Source organism: Pogoniulus pusillus, chromosome 6 (genome assembly GCF_015220805.1).
Source record: "Pogoniulus pusillus isolate bPogPus1 chromosome 6, bPogPus1.pri, whole genome shotgun sequence".
Taxonomy (NCBI): domain Eukaryota; kingdom Metazoa; phylum Chordata; class Aves; order Piciformes; family Lybiidae; genus Pogoniulus; species Pogoniulus pusillus.
The window spans coordinates 33,825,193-33,849,798 of NC_087269.1; the positions used below are offsets into that span (position 1 = coordinate 33,825,193).

The 24,606-nt window shown below is 41.1% G+C and overlaps 1 protein-coding gene across 14 annotated transcripts in view; it reads right to left on the reverse strand.

The window, feature by feature from the left end:
- ANK3 (ankyrin 3) overlaps nt 1–24,606 on the reverse strand; it is a 430,392-nt gene that overhangs the window by 40,911 nt on the left and 364,875 nt on the right. For 11 of the 14 annotated variants that reach the window (XM_064145162.1, XM_064145163.1, XM_064145166.1 and 8 more), the window contains 10 exons: nt 22,586–22,810; nt 19,380–19,534; nt 12,180–12,391; nt 10,625–10,832; nt 6,752–6,848; nt 5,275–5,503; nt 4,485–4,610; nt 3,635–3,757; nt 3,122–3,148; nt 1,348–1,429 (listed from right to left, as the gene is read on the reverse strand). In XM_064145162.1, the coding sequence (XP_064001232.1) occupies nt 1,348–1,429; nt 3,122–3,148; nt 3,635–3,757; nt 4,485–4,610; nt 5,275–5,503; nt 6,752–6,848; nt 10,625–10,832; nt 12,180–12,391; nt 19,380–19,534; nt 22,586–22,810 (1,484 nt within the window). The remainder of the gene's footprint in view (nt 1–1,347; nt 1,430–3,121; nt 3,149–3,634; nt 3,758–4,484; nt 4,611–5,274; nt 5,504–6,751; nt 6,849–10,624; nt 10,833–12,179; nt 12,392–19,379; nt 19,535–22,585; nt 22,811–24,606) is intronic. The other 3 variants (XM_064145171.1, XM_064145172.1, XM_064145170.1) reach the window with 3 other exon arrangements.

The window sequence follows — 24,606 nt, forward strand, 5'->3', positions numbered from 1 at the left end:
AGACAGTCATTTTTGCATAACCTTTTTTGGGTAGCTCACAGTCTAAGGAGCAGACATTGCCAAAAGGGATAGAATAGTTGAATGGTCAGGAACTTCTACTGTGTTAACTGTCTCCTTTTTTGGTTTTTGGTGGGTTGTTTTGTTTTTTTTTTTAGGTATTTTTTAGTGCAGTTGAAGTGGGTTTGGGAATTTTTGCACTCCGGCCTTTTGCAAATGAGACTTAATGGATCTTTGGTGAATAAGACTACTTTTTATTTTTTCTTTCCCTCCACCCAATCCCCACAATGAAAACCTAACTGTAAGCAGCATATACAGTCAAACAAACTCCTATCAAGCAATTTCCTTTTCCCTCTCAGTTCCCATCAAGCCTTTAACGATACCTTAACAATCCATCAAGTTGTCTCAGCAAATCTGATAGCTTCTTCAGATGTTATATGCCTGAAGTCTTCTTCCAGTTCTGAGAAGTGTAATGCACTCTGGAGCACATCTGATCCAAAGAAGCCACAGATCTTATAGGGTAATTAAACAGCAGACATCCAGCAGAAACTCCCAAGACCCGGTGAAGCTTGTCTATGGATTTCATGGAATTATATCAAAGGGTCTGTTGCAGGGTAGCAACTAAGAGGTTACGAAGGGAAATAAAAAGGCAAGAAAAAGCCTGGGAATGGGGAAAAACCAGCAGCCAACCTCAGACAACAGAAGTAAGGGAAGAGAAAGCTAAAGGAAAGAAAAAGGAAGGAATGACACAGGTCTATTCAAGGGGAACATAAGTTTAAGAGAAAGCAATGTGTGGTGCCAGGGCATAAAAAGCATCTGCAGAGAACAGAAGAAAAAGGGAAGAAGAGGAGAAAGAAGAGGGAGAATATAAAATATGAGAGAATCCATTTCGGCTAAGCATCCAAACATTCTAAGTGTGCATCTGAATCATACTCTTCAGTCTTGTTGGACTTTGCATGACATTGCCTACTACAGCAGATCTCTCTAATCTTTCAAGGAGAAAAGGAATGGACTCCTTCTGAAAGTACTTTGCAGTCCTCCTACTCTGGAACTACACAACGCTTTAAGAACTGTTCTATTTTCACTTAACTAACACACGTCACTTGCCAGTCAGGATTCTTCAAGCTCTCACAACACAAGAGTTCCCAGACCATCCAAGAGTTTTGGTTTAGATAGGCACAGTTAGGGGTTTTTTGTTGTTGTTGTTTTGGGGTATTTTAGGATTTTTTTGGTCTTTCTTTTCGTATTTTTTTTTCAGAGTGACACCAAATACAACGTTTATAGAAAAAATGTCTCTTCTTATGAAAAATCATATCTGCATGATTTAGTACTTTGGTAAGAGCAACTCACTCATTCCAGGCTCAGTCAGATAGCTGTAGCGCTTACGTAAAGCAAGGGAGACAAAGTTCTGGCGCCGGTCAGCTTTCTCCGTCTGCAACAAAACATGATGCTGGTTAGTGTCTTGAGCATCCCTAACGCTCCATGTGAACAGAAGATCATCCAATGTCAGCGTGACACATCCCCACGAGGGAGAACAGGTGTTTCTGTTCAGCTGCAGGAAGGCAAGCTGAAGCCAAATTTGGGCAAGCAGGCAGGGAATGGATGGAGCTGGTCTCCATTCCTGTCTGCCATGTAATGAGTGTCAGGCACTGCGGAGCAGGGAGCATGGCTACTGGAGGTGGTAGAATCTTGCTGCGAATGACTGCTCATCTGGAGCAAGCAGGGATGGAACTGCAACACTAAGAGATGACCCCATGGGTTCATTCCTGCTTGTGTCTCTGCTCACGAGATAGAAGAGCTTAGACAGTAAATGAAGCTCATGATCCTGCCTTAAAGTATCTCAATACTGTATTTTCCCTTTCCCACTTAATAAACTGCTTCACACTGCTAGAAATGGCATTATATTATTCATTCTCTGTAAAATACACCACCTTTGGCTAGGAACAGGAGATCAACACAAAAGACTACAGATGCAGACATAAAACATTCATAAGAGTACAACTTAGACCAATCAAGTATATCTCCTCATATTAGTTTGTCCTGACAGCACATACACCACAATGTACACTGGTTTTAAAGTGAATATGTTAAGGACAAAAAAAGGCATGGGAGGGGATTTTTTTAATAGGCACAAAAATGCAAATATGCAGATTAGAAAGCAGACTACTATTGTTAACTAATCGGTGCATTCTAAGTCGCTGCGTTAGGCGGCATAGCTGCTAGTGTGGTGTCTTAAAAGTCCTTCAGAGATCAGTTTACTTGATTATGTGGTTTGTTTAGAGAGAAAACTATTGTTACAGCTATATAATAGGTCACTGGGAACAAATCCTGGGGAGACAAAGCAATGTGTGGTTGCCATTATAATTTTTTAACAAGTAATGGGTGTTTTGGTTTGGGGCTTTTTTAATTATTTTAATCAGTAGGTGTCTCCTGCTGCTAGGAAGAGAAGAGAAGTTTGCTGCTACATATAGGGAATATATCTATGTAGTTTCTCTTATAAGGTGATTTAATTTAGTATCACCTCTAACAAGTAAAACATGCTCAATTTCCTCACAACCTGAAGTAGCACTTTCCAGAAAACAGTGAGGTTTTAAATTGCAAATATCTGAGGTTTGAAAATTGATTTGTACACAATATTTAGAAGCTGCTTTTAGCTATCTTTGCTTTCTTTCAGAAGAATCCAGTTTATTTTCGGAAGTAAAAATACTATAGTCCACTATTGTGGCCTCAACCACACTTCCTTCTCAGAGACAAGTTACCAAAGCACTGGCAGTATTAGTCCACCAGGCAAAAATAATATTGACTATGTTCTTCTTAACTTTGCCAAAACGGGAGCTGGTCTGAATTTTATAACTCTATTCTTTTTTGGAAGAAAGTGAGTTAAGTTTCAGACTTCTATTATTAAATGTTTGGTTTAATTTAATAATATAAAATTATTTTCTTTTTATATTTGTGCACTTCTATCGTTTTGCAAGAGGCTATCTGATGGTGAGGATATGGTTACTCTGTAGGTATTATTTCAATGCCATAGTTAAAAATAGTTTGGTTTTTTTTTTTCTAGAACATACTACTTTTCTTCACTAAATCTGAAGGAAATAAAAACAGAAGACAGTGTTTATATTACCTCATCATCTTGATCTGACTCTGTTTCCTTTTGGTCCCAAGATGCATTGCAGAGACAAGGAATATTATAATGGACAGCAGGGAAAAGAATATCAGGATATGAAAAGGACCAAATTTGGAGCACAAAATGCAAGCTGATTTATAAGCAAAGCAAATCCAAATTGTCAACATAAAAGAAAAAACAAAAAAAGAAGAATCTTACATCCAATGCAAATCAACACGTGACATTACTGAAAACTTAAACCTATGGCTTGCAGGCTGAAGCATGAGCTGTAAACAGAATCATAAAAATTATAGGAACTTGACACCACAGTAACAAGAGACTTTAAAAGCGCTCTACATACAAGAAACCAATAAAACAGAACTTTAAAAAGCCTTTATCATATTCCAAAGCATTCTCATTACTGGTATTGGACAGGGTTTCTTTACCACTAGCAGGGAAAAAAAATTAAGAAGTCAAGGAGCAAAACTAAAACTAACCCTGAGGAAAACATTTACTTTTCCCAACAAATACCTTCTTGTGTGCAGGCAGAGTGATATTCAAGTTGCAAACAGCTGCTTGTGGCAGTCCTTTTGTAGTCTTTGGTTCTTTCAAAAACGATAGTCGACCACAAGGTTCCTGGCTGGTGTCTCTTACCTAGAAAAGATATTTTAGTAAGTGTAGTATTATGTAATAATTCAGGTACCTAGAGAGGGTTTCTGAATAACTTTTTAAAGTTTCTTTCCACAAGAAGCTATTTGATGGGTAAATACCAATGTTACTGAGCTGGAGTTCAGCCTGAGGTGTTGAAGGACAAAAGGTGTTCCTATGAAAGAACTTAGCCTGAAGCTCTCTGGTGGTAAATCCACGTAAGGCTAGATATTGAGCGAGTCCAATCCAACAGTTTCATACTGGAATATTATTGAGATACATTTTCTGCTCATCTTAGTTTTCTTCTGCCATGCCTTGAACTTGTGCTCATCAAAATGCTTAAAAACTTGTTTGGCAGGGCAGGTGTGAAAGGCCTAGGGAAAGTGAGTGCTCTCTCACCGTAATTTAGAGATGAACAGTCTGTGCACACCTTTTAGAGGCTGTTCTGCTGTAGAGTATGTTATTCAGTGTATTTCCTTTGCTTAGTTTCTGCAAAATAGTGATCTACTAATAATATTATGGAGGTCTAACTCGAGATATGGTTTTAATAAAAGGCTGTGAAACCATATGATGGATATTTTGGTGCCTGCACTGCCAGCAGCTATTTAGCGGCTTCATGCAAAGCACCCTCTCTGTGTTATTCCCGTGTTAAACAATGACAACTTCTCTGGGCAAGTCAGTCCTGTGGGGAGAAAAACATCAGCAGAATGATGTGGGGTTTTTTTGTTTTTACCTTGATAGAGAATGGCAGTCTATTTTCTTTGAAAGCATAAAAATTAAAAACGAGTTGCTGTCCTCCTTTAGTCAAAGGAGCCAGATTTCCATAGCAATCAACATAAATAGGTTTCCCTTCCAGAACCTATCAAAACAACAAAGAGAAGTCAATAAAACCTCTTTTCACAGCAGATCCATGCGGAAAAGTACATCATGATTCTCCCCATCATAGTTCCTGAGTTTAGCACAAGTCCCCACTCAGATAAAACTCCTCCACAAATTAGAAAATCACTGTGCAGTCTGGCAAGGTATTATCACAGGATCACAGGATGTCAGGGCTTGGAAGGGATCCAAAGAGATCATCAGGTCTAACTTGAGTGCAGGTAGTCTAGGAAAACATGAGCTATAGGCGTTGCATTTCTGCAGTAAGAACATACAGATTTCCTTCAAGAAACAGTGTATTAGTGACAACATATGTGCTATAAACCAGCCCTTCTCAGGACTGTGTGTGTCTGAAGGGACAATGAGAAAGGATTCCAGATCAGCCATCTGCAAAGCCCAAACAGGGATACCCAACAGCAGCACATACAAAATCCTCTGCAGACTAGCCTGAGGCATCCGTTTGGAGACAGGTCTTCACACTCCTCCTGCCTAGTCCATTTTTTTGCCTCCTTCCAAGAAGTATTTTGACACAGCCTTGCTCTGAACCTTTATTTAACTGGGTTTATAGTGATTTTTTGCAGGACCTGTTGCCACTTGGAAAACACACTGTTCATTTACAAAGAGAAAGCTAGTTATAAGACATATACCTCAATGTCTTTGCTTCTTGCAACCTCTTCAAAGTTCTCTTGTTGCTCCAAAGTTTTGTCCACTTTGTCATCAGTCATGCAGAAGCAACGCAAATTGGATTCCACAGGGTCATTCATTTTGGCAAATATCACAAACTTTGCCATATAAGGAACACATATTAATTCTCTATAAAGCTGTGTTGCCAGTCCAACAGTCTCTAGTACTTGATGGCAGTCTGCGAGCCAAAATCTGAGTGGGAAAAAACAAACCATTAGATGAACTTTTAACTATGCTCAAACACTGCTTTAAAGAGAAACCATGTTCTGTAATCCTCTGCCATTTTGCATGTGTACTATCCTGGTAGACTTCTCAAAGCTGTAATTTTCTTTCTAATTTCAGTGGAGCTTTAACCATCCAATATGGTTAAATATCTGATAACATATACAATTTGATACATTTATTTGACCTTTCTCACATTAGTATCTCATAAATCTATTTTAAGCTTCATTTAAAGTCAAGGTGGGGAAAGTGCATTTTTCATGACCACAAACCATGCATATTGCAATGTGATGATGCTTCACTGCACAACTGATTTGCTAAAACATACATATGGCTTTATAAAGCATACATACAGCAAGATCACACCTCTCATACAGGTTGAAACCAAATATACCCACAGTGAAGTTTCCCAAAGAGAAGCTGTCATTTTCTCATCTCATGATTAAGAATTTGATGACAATTTTGATACAAGTTATAAATACTTCAATTTTTAGTGTACATGAGTTTTTTTCACAATATTTCAGCCCCAATCTATTTGGTTCTTTCATCAATCCTCTTTCTTTATAGAACTTTTTATAGGTGCAAATGTTACATACAGAAGGATAAACTTTTTGACCTGGCATACCATGAATTTTAACTAGGATACATGATTTATTTGTACAGATCCTGCTGAATGACTCAGATCAGCATTTAGGTTCATTAAGTCCATCAAAATTAATTTCAAACCACCTTTTTTTTTTTTTTTTTTGGCAAAAGGTATTTTTGTGAGAGTATTTTTACATAATTTTCAACTGAAATCTCACAGCCAGAAACTGAACATCTTCAACTACTAAACCAGATATGCTTTAACAAAAACAAATACATCTCCACTCTTCCCAAACAAATAAATACATAAAAAATATATTAAATGAGCATTTTAAATTTTCCCTTTCTGTTGTGTAGGCGAAAAAAAACCCAAATCTCTGCACAGCACCACAGCCTTTGGAGAAACAGCATGTGTGATTGCCAAGAGACATCTCAGCAGCTGAATAGGCCAGGACAAAGCCCTAGATGTGTGGGATGCTGATACCCAGTGACAAAGAAGCATCTGGTCCATTGCTGCTTCATTAGTCTTGCAAAAGACTTACAGAAAGCCAAAAATCAACCCCACAACTATGCACTCCCATTAATCACAGGAACCTGCTCCCTAAGTGTATTTGGCAAGCTCTGTTACCATACCTGGCTGAAACATTGGTTGTGAATGAGACACAGTCATTTGAAAACGTCAGCGGAGTGGTGCCTGTGATATCCTCCCACTGCGCAGGTGAAGTACCTCCTACAGAAATACAAGCCACGGAGATTTTCTTTCAAACACCAGGCATACACAGACTAAATAAGAACATCTCTATCTTATTTTGATTCACATACGAAAAGAGAATCTAGACAACAGACATCTCCAACAGCTGAGCTACATGATACATATTCCCCTGTAGAGAAGTGATCATGCCCCTGTACCTGGCCCTGGTGAGGCCACAGCTTGAGTACTATGCCCAGTTCTGGGCACCAGAGGATAGGAAAGACACTGAGGTCCTGGAGCATCTCCCAAGAAGTGCAGTGAGGCTGGTGAGAGGTTTGGAGGGCATGGCATACGAGGAACAGGTAAGGGAAACGGGGCTGTTTAGTCTGGAGAGATCTTACTGCTCTCTACAACTACTGGAAAGGAGTTTGGAGTGAGGCTGGTGTTGGTCTCTTCACCCAAGCAAATAGCAACAGGAGGAAAGTAAAAAGGGGTTTAAGTTGTTCCAGGGGAGGTTTATATTGGACACGAGGAAAAACTTCTTTACTGAGAGAGTGGTGAGGCATTGGAACAGGATACCCAGGAAGCTGGTGGAATCACCATCCCTAGAAGTGTTCAAGAAGCTGTAGATATGGCACTTCAGGATATGATTTAGTGGTTATGGTTGGACTCAATGATCTAAAAGGCCTTTTCCAGCCTTAGTGATTCTAAGTTACACACAGAAAACAATGTTGACGTAAGCAAAGTACATGCCTACAAATTAATAGAAAATCCACCTCCAAGATCAGCTAGCACAGAATTATTTCTGCAAACCACTTTTATTGACAACAATGTTTAATAGCCAAGGCTAAAATTCTTCATGCTGACTAAATATAACACAGCATTTAATATCTATTGGTGGAGCTCTTTTGCAGTGGCATGAGACCAGATTCAAAGCCCAGGGAACCAGTGGAAGCCTTTCAAATGACCTCAGCTGGCTTTAATCATAGAATCATAGAATCAACCAGGTTGGAAGAGACCTCCAAGATCATCCAGTCCAACCTATCACCCAGCCCTATCCAGTCAACTAGACCATGGCACCAAGTGCCTCATCCAGTCTTTTCTTGAAGACCCCCAGGGACGGTGCCTCCACCACCTCCCTGGGCAGCCCATTCCAATGCCAATCACTCTCTCTGGCAAAAACTTCCTCCTAACATCCAGCCTATACCTACCCCGGCACAACTTGAGACTGTGTCCCCTTGTTCTATTGCTGGTTGCCTGGGAGAAGAGGCCACTCCCCACCTGGCTACAATGTCCCTTCAGGTAGTTGTAGACAGTAATAAGATCACCTCTGAGCCTCCTCTTCTCCAGGCTAAACCCCCCCAGCTCCCTCAGCCTCTCCTCATAGGGTTTGTGTTCCAGGCCCCTCACCAGTTTTGTTGCCCTTCTCTGGACATGTTCCAGCACCTCAACATCTTTCTTGAATTGAGGGGCCCAGAACTGGACACAGTACTCAAGGTGTGGCCTGACCAGTGCTGAGTACAGGGGAAGAATAACCTCCCTTGTCCTACTGGCCACACTGTTCCTCATGCAGGCCAAGATGTCATTGGCTCTCTTGGCCACCTGGGCACACTGCTGGCTCATCTTCAGCTTACTATCTATCAGTAGCCCCAGGTCCCTTTCCTCCTGGCTGCTCTCCAGCCACTCAGTCCCCAGCCTATAGTGCTGCTTGGGGTTGTTGTGGCCAAAGTGCAGAATCCTGCACTTGTCCTTGTTAAATCTCATCCCATTGGTCTCTGCCCACCTATCCAGCCTGTCCAGGTCCCTCTGCAGGGCTCTCCTACCTTCCAACAGATCAACACCTGCTCCTAGCTTGATGTCATCTGCAAACTTACTGATGCTGAACTCAATGCCCTCGTCCAGGTCATCAATAAAGATATTGAACAGGACTGGGCCCAGCACTGATCCTTGGGGAACACCACTAGTGACAGCTGCCAATTGGATGTGGCACCATTCACCACCACTCTCTGGGCTCTGACATCCAGCCAGTTCTTGACCCAGCACAGAGTGAATCTGTCCAAGTAGACTACATCCACAGCCTTCCCCACATTCACCAGGTGGGTAACTTGATCATAAAAGGAGATCAGGTTGGTGAGGCAGGACCTGCCCTTCCTAAACCCATGCTGGCTGGGCCTGATCCCTTGGCCATCCTGTAAGTGCTTTGTGATGGCACCCAAGATGACCTGTTCCATGACCTTGCCTGGCACTGAGGTCAGGCTCACAGGTCTGTAGTTTTCTGGCTCCTCCTTACGACCCTTCTTGTGAATGGGTATCACATTGGCCAGCTTCCAGTCTTCAGGGACCTCTCCAGTGAGCCAGGACTGCTGATAAATGATGGAGAGTGGCTTGGCCAGCTCATCTGCCAGCTCTCTCAGCACCCTAGGGTGGATCCCATCCGGTCCCATGGACTTGTGAGGATCCAAATGTCTCAGCAGGTCCCTTACTGCTTCCTCATGGATTAGAGCGGGACTGTACTGGTCCCTGACTCCATCCACCACTTCAGGAGTCCAACTGTCCTGGAGACAACCTGTCCCACTATTGAAGATTGAGGCAAAGAAGGTGTTAAGCACCTCTGCCTTTTCCTCATCCTTTGTCACTATATTCCCCTCTCTATCTAACAAGGACTGGAGCTTGTCCTTGGCCCTTCTCTTGCCATTCATATATTTAAAGAAACACTTTTTATTTTCCTTGACAGCCGTGGCCAGCCTGAGCTCCAAGTGGGCTTTTGCCTCTCTAATTTTTCCTCTACAAGACCTAGCAACTTCCTTGAACTTTTCCTGGGACACCTCCCCTCTTTTCCAAAGGTGATACACTCTCTTTTTAATCTTTAATTCCTTCAGCAGCTCCCTGCCCATCCAGTCTGGCTGCCTCCCTCCTCGGCTCATCTTCCGGCTCAGTGGCACTGCCTGCTCCTGTGCCTTCAGGAGTTCTTTCTTGAAGCAGGTCCAACCTTCCTGGACCCCTTTGTTTCTAAGGGCTTTTTCCCAAGGAACTTTCTGAATTAGTTCCTTTAATAGGCTGAAGTCTGCCCTTCGGAAGTCCAGTGTGGAGGTTCTGTTGATGCCCCTCCTGGTTTCTCCATGTATTGAAAACTCAATAATTTCATGGTCACTGGACCCCAGGCAGCCTCCAACCACCACATCCCCTACCAGCCCCTCTCTATTTGTGAGCAGCAGGTCAAGCAGGGCGGCCCCCCGCTAAGCTCACGTAACAGCTGGGATAGGAAGTTGTCTTCCACACATTGCATAAACCTTCTAGACTGCCTCTTCTCTGCAGTGTTTAAGTCCCAGCAGATGTCTAGTAGGTTAAAGTCGCCCACCAGAACAAGGGCAGGTGATCTTAAGGCAGCCTCCAGTTGTTTAAAGAGTAATAAATCAACCTCTTCTTCCTGGTTGGGTGGTCTATAACAGACTCCAACCAGGATATCAGCCTTGTTGGCCTTCGCCTTAAGTCTCACCCAGAATGACTCAACTTGATCATCTTTGATATCTACCTCCATGACATCTAGAGCATCCCTAATATACAGCACCACTCCCCCGCCCTTTCTTCCTTGCCTGTCTCTCCTGAAGAGTCTGTAGCCATTGATTGCAGTACACCAATCATGTGAGCCATCCCACCACGCTTCAGTGATGGTGACAGGAGAACTGACCTGAACTCTACTGGACCAAGCACACCAATGTTCCCTTACAGGAAAGCACGAGCTGTACAGTGGTGAAAGTGAGTGCAGAAGCACTGCTGTCACAGAGACCTTTGCAAAGAGCATGATTTTCTCTAACCTGTAATGCTACATAAAAGTCGAAGGCTGGGCGTCGTGTCCCCCTTGTACCCATTGGTTACACCTTCTCCCGACGGAGGCGGCACAGGAATTGTCATGGTTATTGGCTTATGAAATTTTCTTCTTCTAGGCTCCACAGTGACAATGGGGCTGAAAGTTGCTTTGTTTCCAAGGATTTTTTTGACAATCTCCTCTGGAACGGGTTGAGCCTGTCAACATGGGGAAAGTATTTAAACTAGAGCTACAAACTGGTGTTAGATACACAGAACTGTTCTCCAAAAAGACAATTCAATTTTATTTCTATTTTTCTGTAGATTTTTTTTTTCATGGCAGCCTACTAGCTCTTGAGGGTGATTATTAGTATAATTCATGCTTAGTATTTTTTTCTCAACAGTCTACTTATGGTTTCCTAATAGCTAACTTGTAGAGCAAAAGTATAACTCTCAGAAGGTTGCCTACAGCATTTATGGAAAGCAGTTCAGGGTCTGTTTGGTTTTGTTTTACAGTGATAGGTGATACTAAATACACATGGGAAGAAACACTGCAGAATTCTTGTAATTTTCATCACACAAGACTTGAATTAATACACAATGACATCTTAGTGGAAATGGAATTTTCATCTGTTTGCCTTTTCTTTTTTCAACATGCAAGACTCTTTCAATCACGCTGACCTGTGACTTACTGCATTATTTGAGCTGCACAACGTGTTGATATACATAGACTCTATAGCTAAATTGCAATCTCAGCAATCACAACACTGCACATGGAGACATTGTGCTACCCTCACCCTAGAGAGCTCTGGAAAAGCAGCTGTATAACCATTTCCTCACAGTTAATCATCATTAACAGAGACATCCAGATACAAATTCCAAGCACCAAAATGCAAACTAGCACCTCTATTTCATGAATCCACCAGACTTGTCAGGCTATTAAGTAATTTTAAGTGACAACAGAATGCAAAAAAAAAAAAAAAAAAAAAAGAATACCTCCTACAGAGTATCTCTCCACCTTCTGTGTAAAGTGAGTTTAAGCTTGTTGGTTTATCCAGATTCCATCCAATGGTGACTGCCCTAAACTACAACAGATGTATACGGGAGGTCTCTGACCCAGTAACAGCTGGTAAGCAGCTGCATGAAATCCTTACCAAATGCATTCCTATGGCAAAGGACAGCTCAGTGACACTAATCACAGGCTGCTAGTGACCTCACAGTGGCTGAGCTGGCAGCCACAGCCAACAGGAAGATAAATTACAATTCTCACTGTGGTGGCTCCAGGTCCTTGCTTTTCTTTCCATTTTTCAGATGCTAAGCAGCACCCAAGGTGGTGATGAAAATGGAACTGGGCTTCTGCCACAGGGAGGAGGACTGTGCACCAGCTACACCAAGGTGGCACTGAGAGGCAGAGACCGTGCTTGGGAAGGCATATGTTAATGCCAATACTATCCACTCCGCAATTCAGTGCTAAGGAGCAGCAGACTCTTTAGCAGCAAGCCTTACACACTGAGCCCAGCTAGTGTTCATAGACATCAGTGGACATGAACACAAGGGCATGCTTACCTGGAGTCCAACACGAATTCTCTTGGTTAGAGCACCCTCAGGGAAGGAGGCCTGGACACGTGGCACTGTGGTGCTGCTCAGCACACCACCCTCTGGGCCAATTTGGTTACTCTCCTGTTTGATTCGTGAAACCACTGCAAAGTACTGAGGGAAATCCTTTGTGACAATCCTGCAGATGCGCTTCTTCTCTAGCTCCTCAGCACTGTCCAGCTCTGGGAGAAGGAGACAGTTAAAACAGTCAGACATTACTCTGCCTAGGTTCCTGCCAGACACATCTGTGAGTACAAGGTTTTGACTATGCTTTAAAATTCTTGAGAAATGGTTTGGGATTTGTATTTACTACAGGAGAAAAATAAACCAACTCAGTGTGATTAATTGTCAGGCTTTGATTTGCTCTTTGAACTTTTACGTGAATCTTGACAATGAGAGCCAGCTGCACTGGACACACAGATGTCATGACACCTGAGCACTAAGGAGCAACAGTTTCTATAGCAGCAGCTGCCATAGAATGGCAGGTTTGTCACACAGCCTGGAAGTCTAAGGAGGTCTGAGGGACATGGTCAAGCTTCTTTCTTCAGATCTGCATCTGGAAGAACAGAAGTGCACTGATATTCCCGTGCACACCTTCAAAAGATGTGTATTTCCAGCCTCTTCTTTCACATAGCTCCAAAATGCAGAAAACCACAGGAAATCAAAGCCACTTTATGAGCTATCTAAATAGATGTCACATGTTCAGTCCACAGTTTGCACAGCTAAAGCACTTGAGACAGGTATTTCTCAGACTGGTACCCACATCATCCTGACCAGACACTGAGCTCTCCAGCAAGCTGTGGGTGTGACAGAGCTCAGTCTGCCAGCACTAACAATGATTCCATAGCAAGGATTTCTTTCTACATCAGGCTTTCAGGTACCTGCCTCAAAAAACTTGCATTGTGCTCCTTGGTTCCTAGAGAAACTTAATGCATTCTCAGAGACAACTGGAATAGAAACAAGTCATCAAAAATTAGTGCTCTCACCCACATTCTTAGCTCATAGGGTCACCAGGTGCAAGGACTATCTGTCCATGTTAATTCATTAGTTATGTAGATGACAACAGCATATATGCACCAAGGAAAGCTGTAATGTCACAAATATAACTAATGCAACGGTACACACTAGTGAAATCTCTGTGATACAAACACCATTCACAAATGGAGATAACTACATAACTGGAATGCATTTTCTCCTGTCATTTGTTGCACTCAGTCTTTTCAGCTATTGTAACTGAGTTTCATGCCACAGGTTTCCACAATTATTTTCCTCCTTAAAAAGGGCACCACATTCCTAAACAATTTTTATTCTTTGAAAGACATTTCTATCAGACAAAATCAGAGAAAGCAGGAGGACCAGAAATGGCATCAAGACAAAAGACACTTTTAAAACCCTTTACTTTATATGACCAAGACCTTTTCTTCCTCTGAACATGTAAGCTCAAGTACAGTTCCAAGAGAATTAGAATGTAAATTTGGTAAAATGTCAATTTTCCATTATAAAACTTTCAGCAGGTAAGTCAGATCAATTGCATGGCATTGTTGTGGACCATATGTACCTACCAGAAAAGGATAATTTTGTATCATAATGTCAGCTTCCATTTAGTCTGACTCAGAAATTGATATCTGAAACTCTCTAATGAACAAGATATTCTGCCTGCAGCCTCTGGAAGCAATGGCTTGCGCAGGAGACAAACCACATTCTTAAACTCCCAGGCAGGTATAATCTTGACTGGCAAATCCTATACATTCTCCTGTTTGTTGCTAGAAATTAAACCACTGCAAACTGCCCACAGAGATGAAGGATAATTAACATTCTCCTGAAGTAGAAAATTAGTGGTTTATGTAAGAACATTTCAAAATTCTCTCAACCTGCCTGGCAGGTGCTCTCCTTCAGAGGAGGAAGAAGATATGAAAATCAGAGTTGCAGAACAAGAGGCAGGTATGGAGAGGAGTTGGAGTATATGTGGGGAGGTTATTTGGAGAATACATAGGTAAGCTTCCATGTGAAGTTGCCCTCTAATGGAAAAAAGAAATTGATGAGTAATCAAACCACCTCACTGACTGCCATAAGAAATGCAGCACAAGCATGACTTAATCAGTGAAAAGTAGACCTGGGACAGGTCACACTTCCCAAATACATCTCATGCATCTTGCAGAAAGTGCTATCATCATTACTGTTCTCCTCAGTTGCTGACACTTCGTTCCTATGCAACGTGTTTCAGTTAAAAGCCTCAAAGGAATTTCTGGTTGGTTGGTTAGGTTTTGTGTATGTTTTTTTTTAACCACAGAGAAGTATGCTATACAACTTACCTTACAGACAGGCATGGTAAAGCACAGAGATCTAAAGCAGAAAGGTTAGTGGCAGAATTGGGAAGAGTCTCCCAGTGCCACTGTCTCCCAGATTTGCACTAACAGCCCAAGGACCACTTATGGTTAAGTTTCAGTAAGTCATGAGAAAGGTATTGTGACTACTCTGTGTATATATGCCTTACCCTGCCACTCAAGTGTATGATACACTTACCTTAAGGTAAGCTGACAGGAGTAATGGAGGAGAACTGAGATGGAAGGAGGAAAAGAGGGAGGAAAGGAAGATGACTCCTCCTCACCCTCTAGTCTGTGCTGCCACATGAGCATTATGTTAAAGTTTCTGGCCAGAGGGAGAGAAACCCAGACACATCCTAAAGGTCAGAAGGGGGACCTCAGCACAGCTCAGGTCAAGGAAGGCAGTCAAATCAGTTTTGTCAAGTGAGAAGCAGCTGTGGATCAAATTAATCCTAAATCTAATAACTTTCCTCTATTCTTTCAGGTAAACTAATGCAAAGCTAGTATCCTCTGACTGGAAGTAGAGTATGAGAAGTTGCAGAACATCTGGATGTTTCACAAGTTACAAGGTGTCCTTGTGTAGTTAGTGTACAAATGAGGATTTTGCAAGAGGGTTCTGCTACCTTCATCGACATCTAGTATCTGATTTCCTATTCCAGGGTCTTTAAAAGAGTTTTGCTAGCAATGAAAAAGCAAATTTAATCTCTATTTAGCAGGTTAAACAGCTCTCTGAGTTTTGCAACCCTCCTGCAGTACTAGCTAGAGCAGAGCTGACCTTGCCACTGTGCAGAGCCTGGAAGGTCAGACAAGCATAGGATATGTTTTCCACATACAGAGATGTGTCTGTTAAGAAATTGTTGCACTACAAGCAGGGCACCCGGGAGGTGGCTCTCACCTGCTTATATATATATATATAGATAGATAGATAGATAGATAGATAGATAGATATTATACCTGCTAATATATACCTGCTAATCTCAAACAGCTCTCACCTTTTGGAGAAAAGTATAGGAGGATGGAGGCAGAAAGAGCATGTGGGGTGGGGCAAAGAGAAGCTAAGGGTAGGAAGACTTGTCTTAAAAATGCTGGTAAGGAGCTTTCCCAGCTTCAGTATTTCATACAGGCAATAAGACACGCACAGTGCCACAAGGAGATCTCATCCTCCAATAAGACAATGCCCTTTTTGTGCGCTTTTGTCTGTTTTTGTGCAGTCTGTTATCTTGCCATTCACAATGTGAAGTTTTAACAACACATTTAAAACTTTTCTGGGTGCAGTGGCAGAATCACAGTGGAGTGGCTTACGGTGGTATTCAAACCAAGGTCACAATCTTGTTGATCTGTAGATGCAAAGAAGTAGCTATGCAAAACCTCTTGCTTCACATCCAAAACCACACTGTGCAGCTGCAAGCATATTGTAGCCAATATTTACATTTCCTGGCTCACTCACTAGTCTGCAAATGTCTGTCAAAAGACTTGCTACCCCAGTGTGTCCATTTATGCCCACAATTTGTCTCCAGAGACTTGCAAGGGGTGCAGGAGTGTAAAATAAACCACAAATTACATTAAATGGAGCCTGGCTGAAAGCAAAACCAATTGCCAATTACAAGAGAGAAAGCTTCTTCCTAAAAAACCTCATCCTGTACATATATATATCTGTATATATTTAATTTATATAAAACCAAAAAGATCCAAGTCTAAATAAAAATAAAATGGCTGAGAGCTGTGAATTGCTACCCTTGTGCTCAGAAACAAACTCCTCTTCTTCCTAAAAATATCAAGTTCCCAGTATTTCCTCAGCCCTGTATTTAAGTACAACACCTTTTTTAGACTAAAAAAAACCACAACTATTTAAGCAGGAACCTGCCAGCACCAAAGAGAAACTGAGTTCTTGCACCAGGGTTCATCGCTCTTTTACGATAATAAAAGCAAACTTCTGCTATATTTAATCCTGCATTTAGTGCCCTGAAGCGCTGCCTCCTGCTCTGGATTATTTTGAGTCTGAGACCAGGTTTTCCAGCAGATGGTGCTGCTTCCAGTGAAGAATAGGCAGGTTGTCAGCAATCCCCGTGGAGGTCGAGAAGGAAAGACGTCCTCGCTTTCATCCCCCCAAGCTAAGTGGAAGAACAAACCAGGAAAAACAAAACAGAAGCAAACTATGTCTTTAAAAATCCATCATATTAAGGAATTGGGAATAAAAGTCTGCTTGCCCTCCTTCACTACACTAATAGGAAAGAACTAGTGAATTGTAGCAGGTCTAACACAATATGGACCAACTGCTTTAAACAGAAAGCTGGACACTCCTGCATCATCTTATGGCATTTAGGGAAGCTGTGCAGATTAATTTTCTTGTAAAGGCACACTAAACTTCCAGAAATTACTACCATATGGCTGCTTTTTATTTCAGTTAAAGACAGCTTCTGCCTCCAGGGCTCATACCTGGAATAACACCATCTTCCACAGTTATGGTCTCTGAGATGCAAGGTACTCCTTCAGAGCCAAGTCTAACTGCAGTATTTTCTAACAAAGTGGTTAACAATTCACATGAAAAACGAACAAACAAACAAACCCCCTAAAAATCAACAAAACCCTGCTCACTTTTAATCCTACAAATATGCAATTTAACTGGAGTACAACACCCTCCAGGTCTTTGTACTATTTTAATGCAAGGGCGGTGGTGGGGTTGAGAGGGTGGTGTTTGTTTTGTTTTTCTAACTAGAGAAGTATTAAGCTAAAATGAACTGAACAACAAAAAAAGATCAACACAATGCTCTGGGTGTGTTGGCAGTGTCTTCTCTCCTTTCTCTCTTGTAAATGGATTGGCAAAAGGCATTTTTGTGGCTTGGCTTCTAAGGTGCGAAGGGAATAGTGTAGTGTCCATCACACTTTCTGTGCCTCATTCAAGAAAAGACTGGATGAGGCACTTAGTGCCATGGTCTAGTTGACTGGATAGGGTTGGGGGATAGGTTGGACTGGGTGATCTTGGAGGTCACTTCCAACCTGGTTGATTCTATGATTCTATGATTTGCTGGCTGTATATATACCTGCTAATCTCAAACAGCAGTTCCCCAGAAAGGAAGAGTGACCTGAAATCTACAACATATCAGAAAGTTACACTCTGGATCCAAATTGTGAAGGTTATTATTTCAGTCTGTAAGTACTTAGAGCTTCATATCCACCTCTTTCAAAATGTTTTCATTTATTTAACCTTTCTCTGTAAAACAAGAATTTATCCATATGGTACCCCTGGAGAGCTCTTTCCTAAGTGATGAAAGTTGGAGAACTTTAAAACAGTGGGTTCATGCCAAAATTTCCTATCCCAAAATTGAACTAAGCCCAGCTTGGAAAGCACATGAAGCAACTGTGGCAGCTGCCAAACAGTTCTGACTACCTCATCACTGACAACACACTGATGGTTCACCCAAATGCCAAATCATTACTTCTTAATCTCACATTAATGCACAGGAAGGGTGTGATGTTGAGATTTTTCTCCCAGAAAGGCTGCAACTACTGTCCTCAATCTTGAACCAATTGTTCCCCAAGTAATACACTCCAGGACTATGCACGTTCCACTGCTTTTAGATATCCATCTGTGATGAGGTTTACTGTATTTTTCCAAACATACTGACCCAACATTTGCAAAGTTACTGCTCTACTGCTTCGTTGGCTCTGTATTTATTTTGAAATAAATACCTACCATACATCATTGTATAACAATAAGATCTTTGCCATGGCTCTATGTTTTTACAAGCTCACGTGTAGTTCAAGTACTTCAAAGTGAAAATACTACACAGGACAATTCTGCTCTCTCTATGATCAGGAAATCAGCAAAAATGATAAAACTCAAACATTCAGACAGTCGATGATAATAGCACTACTCTCCTTTCCATGATCTCAAAGCATGCCTTTGGCTGAGCCCGCCCTCTTCAGACAAGGAGAGTCCAAGATCAAAGGCAGAGCCTGCTCACAGATAACTCTCATCGTTGCCATCCACAGCCTGATCATCTGCTCGAAATGTTTTTGCTGATAATTAAAGAACTTTCCTGCAGCTTGTACCCCACCACACTGTGACTTTCTCTAAAAGGTTATCCACAGAAAACCTTGCAGATAAAGCCATATAGAAAATGAAAATCCAAACCACGAGCTATTTCTTTCACACTCAGTTGCACAGATTTCAAGCAAGGGTTTATCAACACAAGCATTGAAAAATATTTGCCAGGAAAAGCAAGCAGTGGTGCCAAGGAATCACTGCAAAGCCAGCCTGGCTCTGCCCACAGTGCATCCACTGGGGACATCTGTCTCAGGAATTGTGTACAGCTGAGTCCTCTCATCTTAAGGGACTCTCATGTAAACAGCAACACTGAAGCAAAACAGGGGAGCCAAACTTCCCAGATGGGCATCAGGAATGCAGGTAGTGCGTTTGTGGGAGGCAATCTCTTAACAATACCGTTTCAAAGAAGAATGGTCTAAGGGCTGAGGTCTGCATCTATGGGAAAGTCTAATATAACTGATATTTACACTTCATTATTGGTTTGGAACGGCCCTGCCTGAGCAGCGGAAACATGCTTACCTCCTGCTGTGATGTTATTCTCAACTTCATGCTGCAAAGCAATTGTGTAACTTCGCTTAAACTTGGCAAGACTCCAGACGAAAACTCACCACTCATTTTAGGATGTCTCCAGGCCACTGCTAACAATTCTCTTAACACCCTTACCATTAGTTTAATATGCAACACACACTGTATTCCCCAAAGTCACCTGCACTGTTTTGCTTGAGCTTGCTTTTAAAGTCTGTTGTTAACAAGCCTGGACAAATGGAAGGTTTGCCAAAGCTTTGAGAAAATGTTTACCTTCATCCATGCCATTGAGTATCTCAGTTAAGTCTTCATGCCTGCTGTCGTACTGGTGCTCCTTCCACGTTTCACCATTCTCACTTCGAAGTACAATCAGTTCCCTTTCCTTTCCTCGCATTGATCCAAAATGAGGGATTTCCACTATGACAGGGCTAGAGAAAAGAGAATCATGTCATTCATAAGCCTGTATTTCTCAGTTTTCTATGTCCACAAGTAAACTGCAGTAATTTTAAGTAGTCACAGTACTGTCACAGTAAAAAGCTTTTTAAAACTGCCAAAGCTGCACAATCCTTTATCATTTAAGCTTTAATCAATAGATAATTTGAAAATATTAATATAGAGGTAATTTTAAATGTAAATATTTTGAAACAGCTCGCTACATTAAAAAAAAATAGTGGCAACTTTTGCTAAGAAGAGTTCTCCCTGCTCATTTATCCTGAGATTTAGGAGATCCAACCTGTCTCCAGTGCACACAGTTCTACTGCCTTTTAATTGACATTAGCAATAGCCAAAGTTGGGATTTGGCTCAAGAGATTTAAAGGGGCAAAGTCAGTTCAGAAACAGTTCAGCTATCTAGATGCATGCAACAGCTATGGACTGCAGCAGGAACTGCACATGCATATATGTTTCAAACTCATTTTGCAAACTAAGAACTAAACTTTTGAAAGCTCTTCCTGGCTCCCTGTTCATGCAACTCTGTGAAACACTAGAGGTTGATTCTCATTAGCTTCATGTTCTGGTTCTCGTGCAAAATCACATCTGCAAAATCTGCACTGTAAACCTCACTGGAGAATGTTTAGATCCTTTCAGAATGGATTTCTCAGAGGTAAGCAACATGACAACCACACTTATATTAGTTGCCATCAAACAGATTAGGGGGAAGGAATGAGAAGGTGGTTAATAATGCATCTATGTCACAAGACAATGTACCTTCAACGGAGGACTACAAGTGAGTTACTGAACAGTTATTGTGAGCAACCAACAGAGACCACCATTCATGTGTCATTCCTTAACAAAACAGACACTTTTGCCAAACACTTCACAGGCAGGATATGCATTTTAAAGTACGCTAAGACAAACCAACTGAAATCACACCGTAAGTGACAAGTTATGGATTATGCAGCTTTAAGACATTTAAATAGACAGTATCATTATTTTCCTACAGAGGTTGTAAAGGATTTCACTGCTTTGCAATAATTCACTTGAATGTAGCCTCACATGATGGGGTAAGTATGCAGCATCGTGGTAGTGTATGGTACTGTACGGTACTGTACACGTGCAAAGTGCCGGGTGCATTAACCAGTCAGTTCCTTCAGCACAGAAACCACAACAGCCACCATGAGGGGAAAATGTAAACTAATTTAAAGCCCAATTTTCATATTAAATAGCACAGGAGAAGAGTTATATAGGATTTCTTCCCCATGAAAGTAGAAAAAGACTATTTCATTAGTACAAATTTTAGACACTTGGAATAACACTCAGGCTGTTATTCTAAATCTTGAGCTCTTTAACAAGAAATAGGACTGCAGCTGCTGTCACCCATTGTGCACAGTACATAAATACCAAAAATTCAAATACATTGCTTAAGATGTTTAGTGTCTAGTTCAAAAAGGGTACAGACTGGAACCTAACACTATAATACAATCTTTGCAGGCTAATATTTCAGATACTGTCTCTGTAAATACTTAGAAACCACACAATTTTGTGCATGACATTTAACAGGAATACTCAGCGAGAAGGTATTGAACAGGTATTGACACCAAACACTCACTAACGTTTTGAAAACCTAATGCAATAAATTTCACAATGTGTTTTGAAGACAACAGTCAAAAATATACATAAGTATTCTGACATTTTTAGACTAAACACTGAAGCTTCTTTGGGTAGCATACTTAGATTTATGTATATTTATTTTAACAAGATGTCTCTTGCAGGTTGAAAAGATGATTATTTCTCCAACCTTGTGGAATGAAGTCATTTACTCAATGAATTTTTTTTTCTAAATAAATAATAGACTTTTACATGATTATGTTTTACAAATAGACTCACTCAAGGCCTGTAAATACCTTCTCTACCACAGGGTTGAACTTAAAGGACTGTCACTGTGTATTAAAATGTATTTGATGCAGTTGAAACACTTCAAATTTAAAAAAGCACAGAAGTTATGAAAGCAGAATGCTGGCAGTGAACTTTTACATGCCTATAAGCACAAGGTAGTAGCAGAGCTATATTAAATCAAGCCACTATGATTTTCTTTCAGTGACATAAATCAGCTGAAAGCTTTAGAAAACTTAAAAAAAAAATGGGAATAACAAAAAAAAAAATCAGAACTAAAAGAAAAACTGTAGACATTCTGTATCTTTTCCGTACATATCCTACCCAATAAATTTTGTTCCTTGTGGACCAAGCTGCAGGATTCGGCTAACCATGCTCTCACCCTCATTTAGAGGGGGAGGAGCATTAGGAAGATGAAGTTTACTGAATAACATCCATGCAGCAGGAAGAGAAACGAGAAGGGGAAATTAGGAACAAGCTGTCATTCCCGACAGAACCAGCAGTTTACACCGGGGTACCACTCATGGTAATGAACAAAATTTATAATTAGGGGGGGTAAAAAAGCCACATCATAGTGGATTGTTTCCTCTATTTTAAGATTTTAAAAAGCCAGTTCCTAGTATTTGTGCTACTTGATGCTCTACAGATGCTCTGCCATTGCTCTCAGTGGCCTTTCTCCATGAGACAGAGACAGGCAGCTCCCAGCCACTCCAGCATATGCTGTGGCATAGGGAAGAGTGCTTCATATTTGGCTCTGGTGTGTGACTTTTGGACACTTTTACATGATCATGATGTTTCTCCAATACTCTACAAGCAAGAGGGTCAGAATTTGTTCTGGATTATAAGTATGTGACTCCTCCTGATTTCATATGTTGTAAAACCAAAAGGGGCCAGGACCTGGCCTTTTCATGGCCTTACTTACCTTTGGTTGCACCCTGTAGTCATCACAGAGGCTAAACTGCCCTTAAAATACAAGGGTACTTTAGAGAAGGAATGGTTGATTGGCATTTTTTTGACGTGTCAAGTTGAGTAGGTTCTCTTACATGCTCGAATGAGGTAAAGTCAGTGTTAATTACTTAGATCCACAGGATAAAGGAAATGAAAGATGCAATATGAGTGTAAAGAATGAAAATAATAGAAAAACTCACCCTAAAAATTGTGCCCCTGCTGGCCCCATTTCTACAAGTCTACTCGCTAATCCTTCTCCTTCAACCATGGGTGGTGGGCTGGCCAGTTTATGCCTCTTTACCAAGCGGCAGGTGATGCGGGTTGGTGCCGTACACTTGCGTGGTGGGATGATTATTCTCATGCCATGATGACGACTACCTCTCATCGAACCTCCACGTGCATCAACCATAAAACTAACCAGGAAACTGTAGGAGAAAGGAAAAATGTCAGTAAAAATGGTCACAAAACAAGATGACCAGCAAAAAGTCAACTTCTAGAGTCTTTAAAACATTATTTCAGAAGTCCTCCCAATCCCCGCTAAACTAAAAAGAACAAAGAACATAAAGGTTCTTTTAAAACTTATACTTACATGTTAACTATTGGTTATCAAAAGCAGGAATTGCTAAATGTCTAGCAACATCATGGTGCTACTGAGTAATGCGGATTAAAGGAGGACACAAGCAGTGTATTAGTAGTGGCTTATTAGAATTTAGAAACATCTCTCTGTTACTTTTAGCTCTATTGTGAGCAATTAGCCTACCATGCAGAAAGGAACTAGACAGTGCAGAAAAAGGAGAGTCATGAATGCTTATTATTATGCTTATTATTTTTGGGACCTCAGTTTTCAAAACCTGCTCATGGTACAAACATTTGTGTGGCTGGCAGAGTGAATACTGGCATCGTGGGTGACAGTTCAGGCTACCAAGGGCTTCCACTAGTGAAGAATGAGTGAGAATGTCAAAAACATAATTTTGCCTCGGCTGCTAGCACTCTGGAGGAAATCATGCCACTGCTCCTCTCTGAAGAGGACATTCATTAGCAGAAAATGGCATTAAAGAAAAATCACATTTTCCAGTGCAACTCTAAAGCATGATTTTCCATGTAGTAACACAATGGTAAGCAGTTACATTCCTAAGTGGTGAGAGGTCAATTTTAAAATAAAATTGGTTTTAACGGCAAAGGAATAATGGATATTAACAAGAATAATCATTATAGCCATGGTTTATTTCATCCATGAAATGTTGAAAAGCTGCATACGTGAAGTGTTACTGTCCTTAAGATAATGGTGAGAGGAAAGTGGAGTCTCCTCCCAGAACCAAAACCAAACTCCAGCCTGTTTTAAAAATTTTCAGCAAAAATCCTTCTAATTTACAGGTATTGAGACACACAGATTCCTGCAAGATTAAACAGCTCCTCTGGTGCTCAAAAATAGCTTCCCTTTTCCATTGTATGATAAGCTGCTGAAAGAGAACAGCTTCAGGCATAAGATACAGTAACAGCCTGTATCAATACGGAGATCAACTACCAACTCATTCTTTGTGGCAATATATGTTTTGTTTGCTCCTTCTGTATGATATGCAGATGATGGCATAGCTGGCATATCTGTTGTATCATTTCATTATTTTCAAGCTGTTGCCAAAGCTTTCAGATCTTAAGAATCAAACCTTCCCGTGATTAACAGGTGAATCCATTGAATTTGCAATAGTCCAGGTGAGTCATAAAGATTCTTTTAAAAAGCTCCCAGTTGTGCGAATGGGAATTTGTCTAAGTGCTACATTTGCTTTGGAGACCAACAAGGTACCAGAAGCAACAGCTAATGTGCACTGGCCAGGCCTGCAAACAAGCTGCATTCAGAAGTCCACCCAATGTGAGTGGGAAAAATCTGCACAAAAGCAGGAGTGTAATCACGCTGTGATATTTAGTGGTCTGCAGGAGACAGGCAGGTAGGGACACCAGCTCTAAATATGAAACAGGACAGAAAGCTTATCCATCTGAAACCAAGATAAAGAAATGGCTGCTCTGTCTTTCTTCAAAGCAAATTAAAATCCATCAGTAAAGATGGGGAAGTGAAACAGCCCTCTAAGCTGACCTTAACCCCAGTTTACAATTTCTTATGTCTGAAACATTTTATAATACTGAAGTATGGAATAAAATTCACAGTATTTTGCAGTAGTTTTCATGTAAATAAACTGTATCCACATTTCTCACATAGGTAAAAACA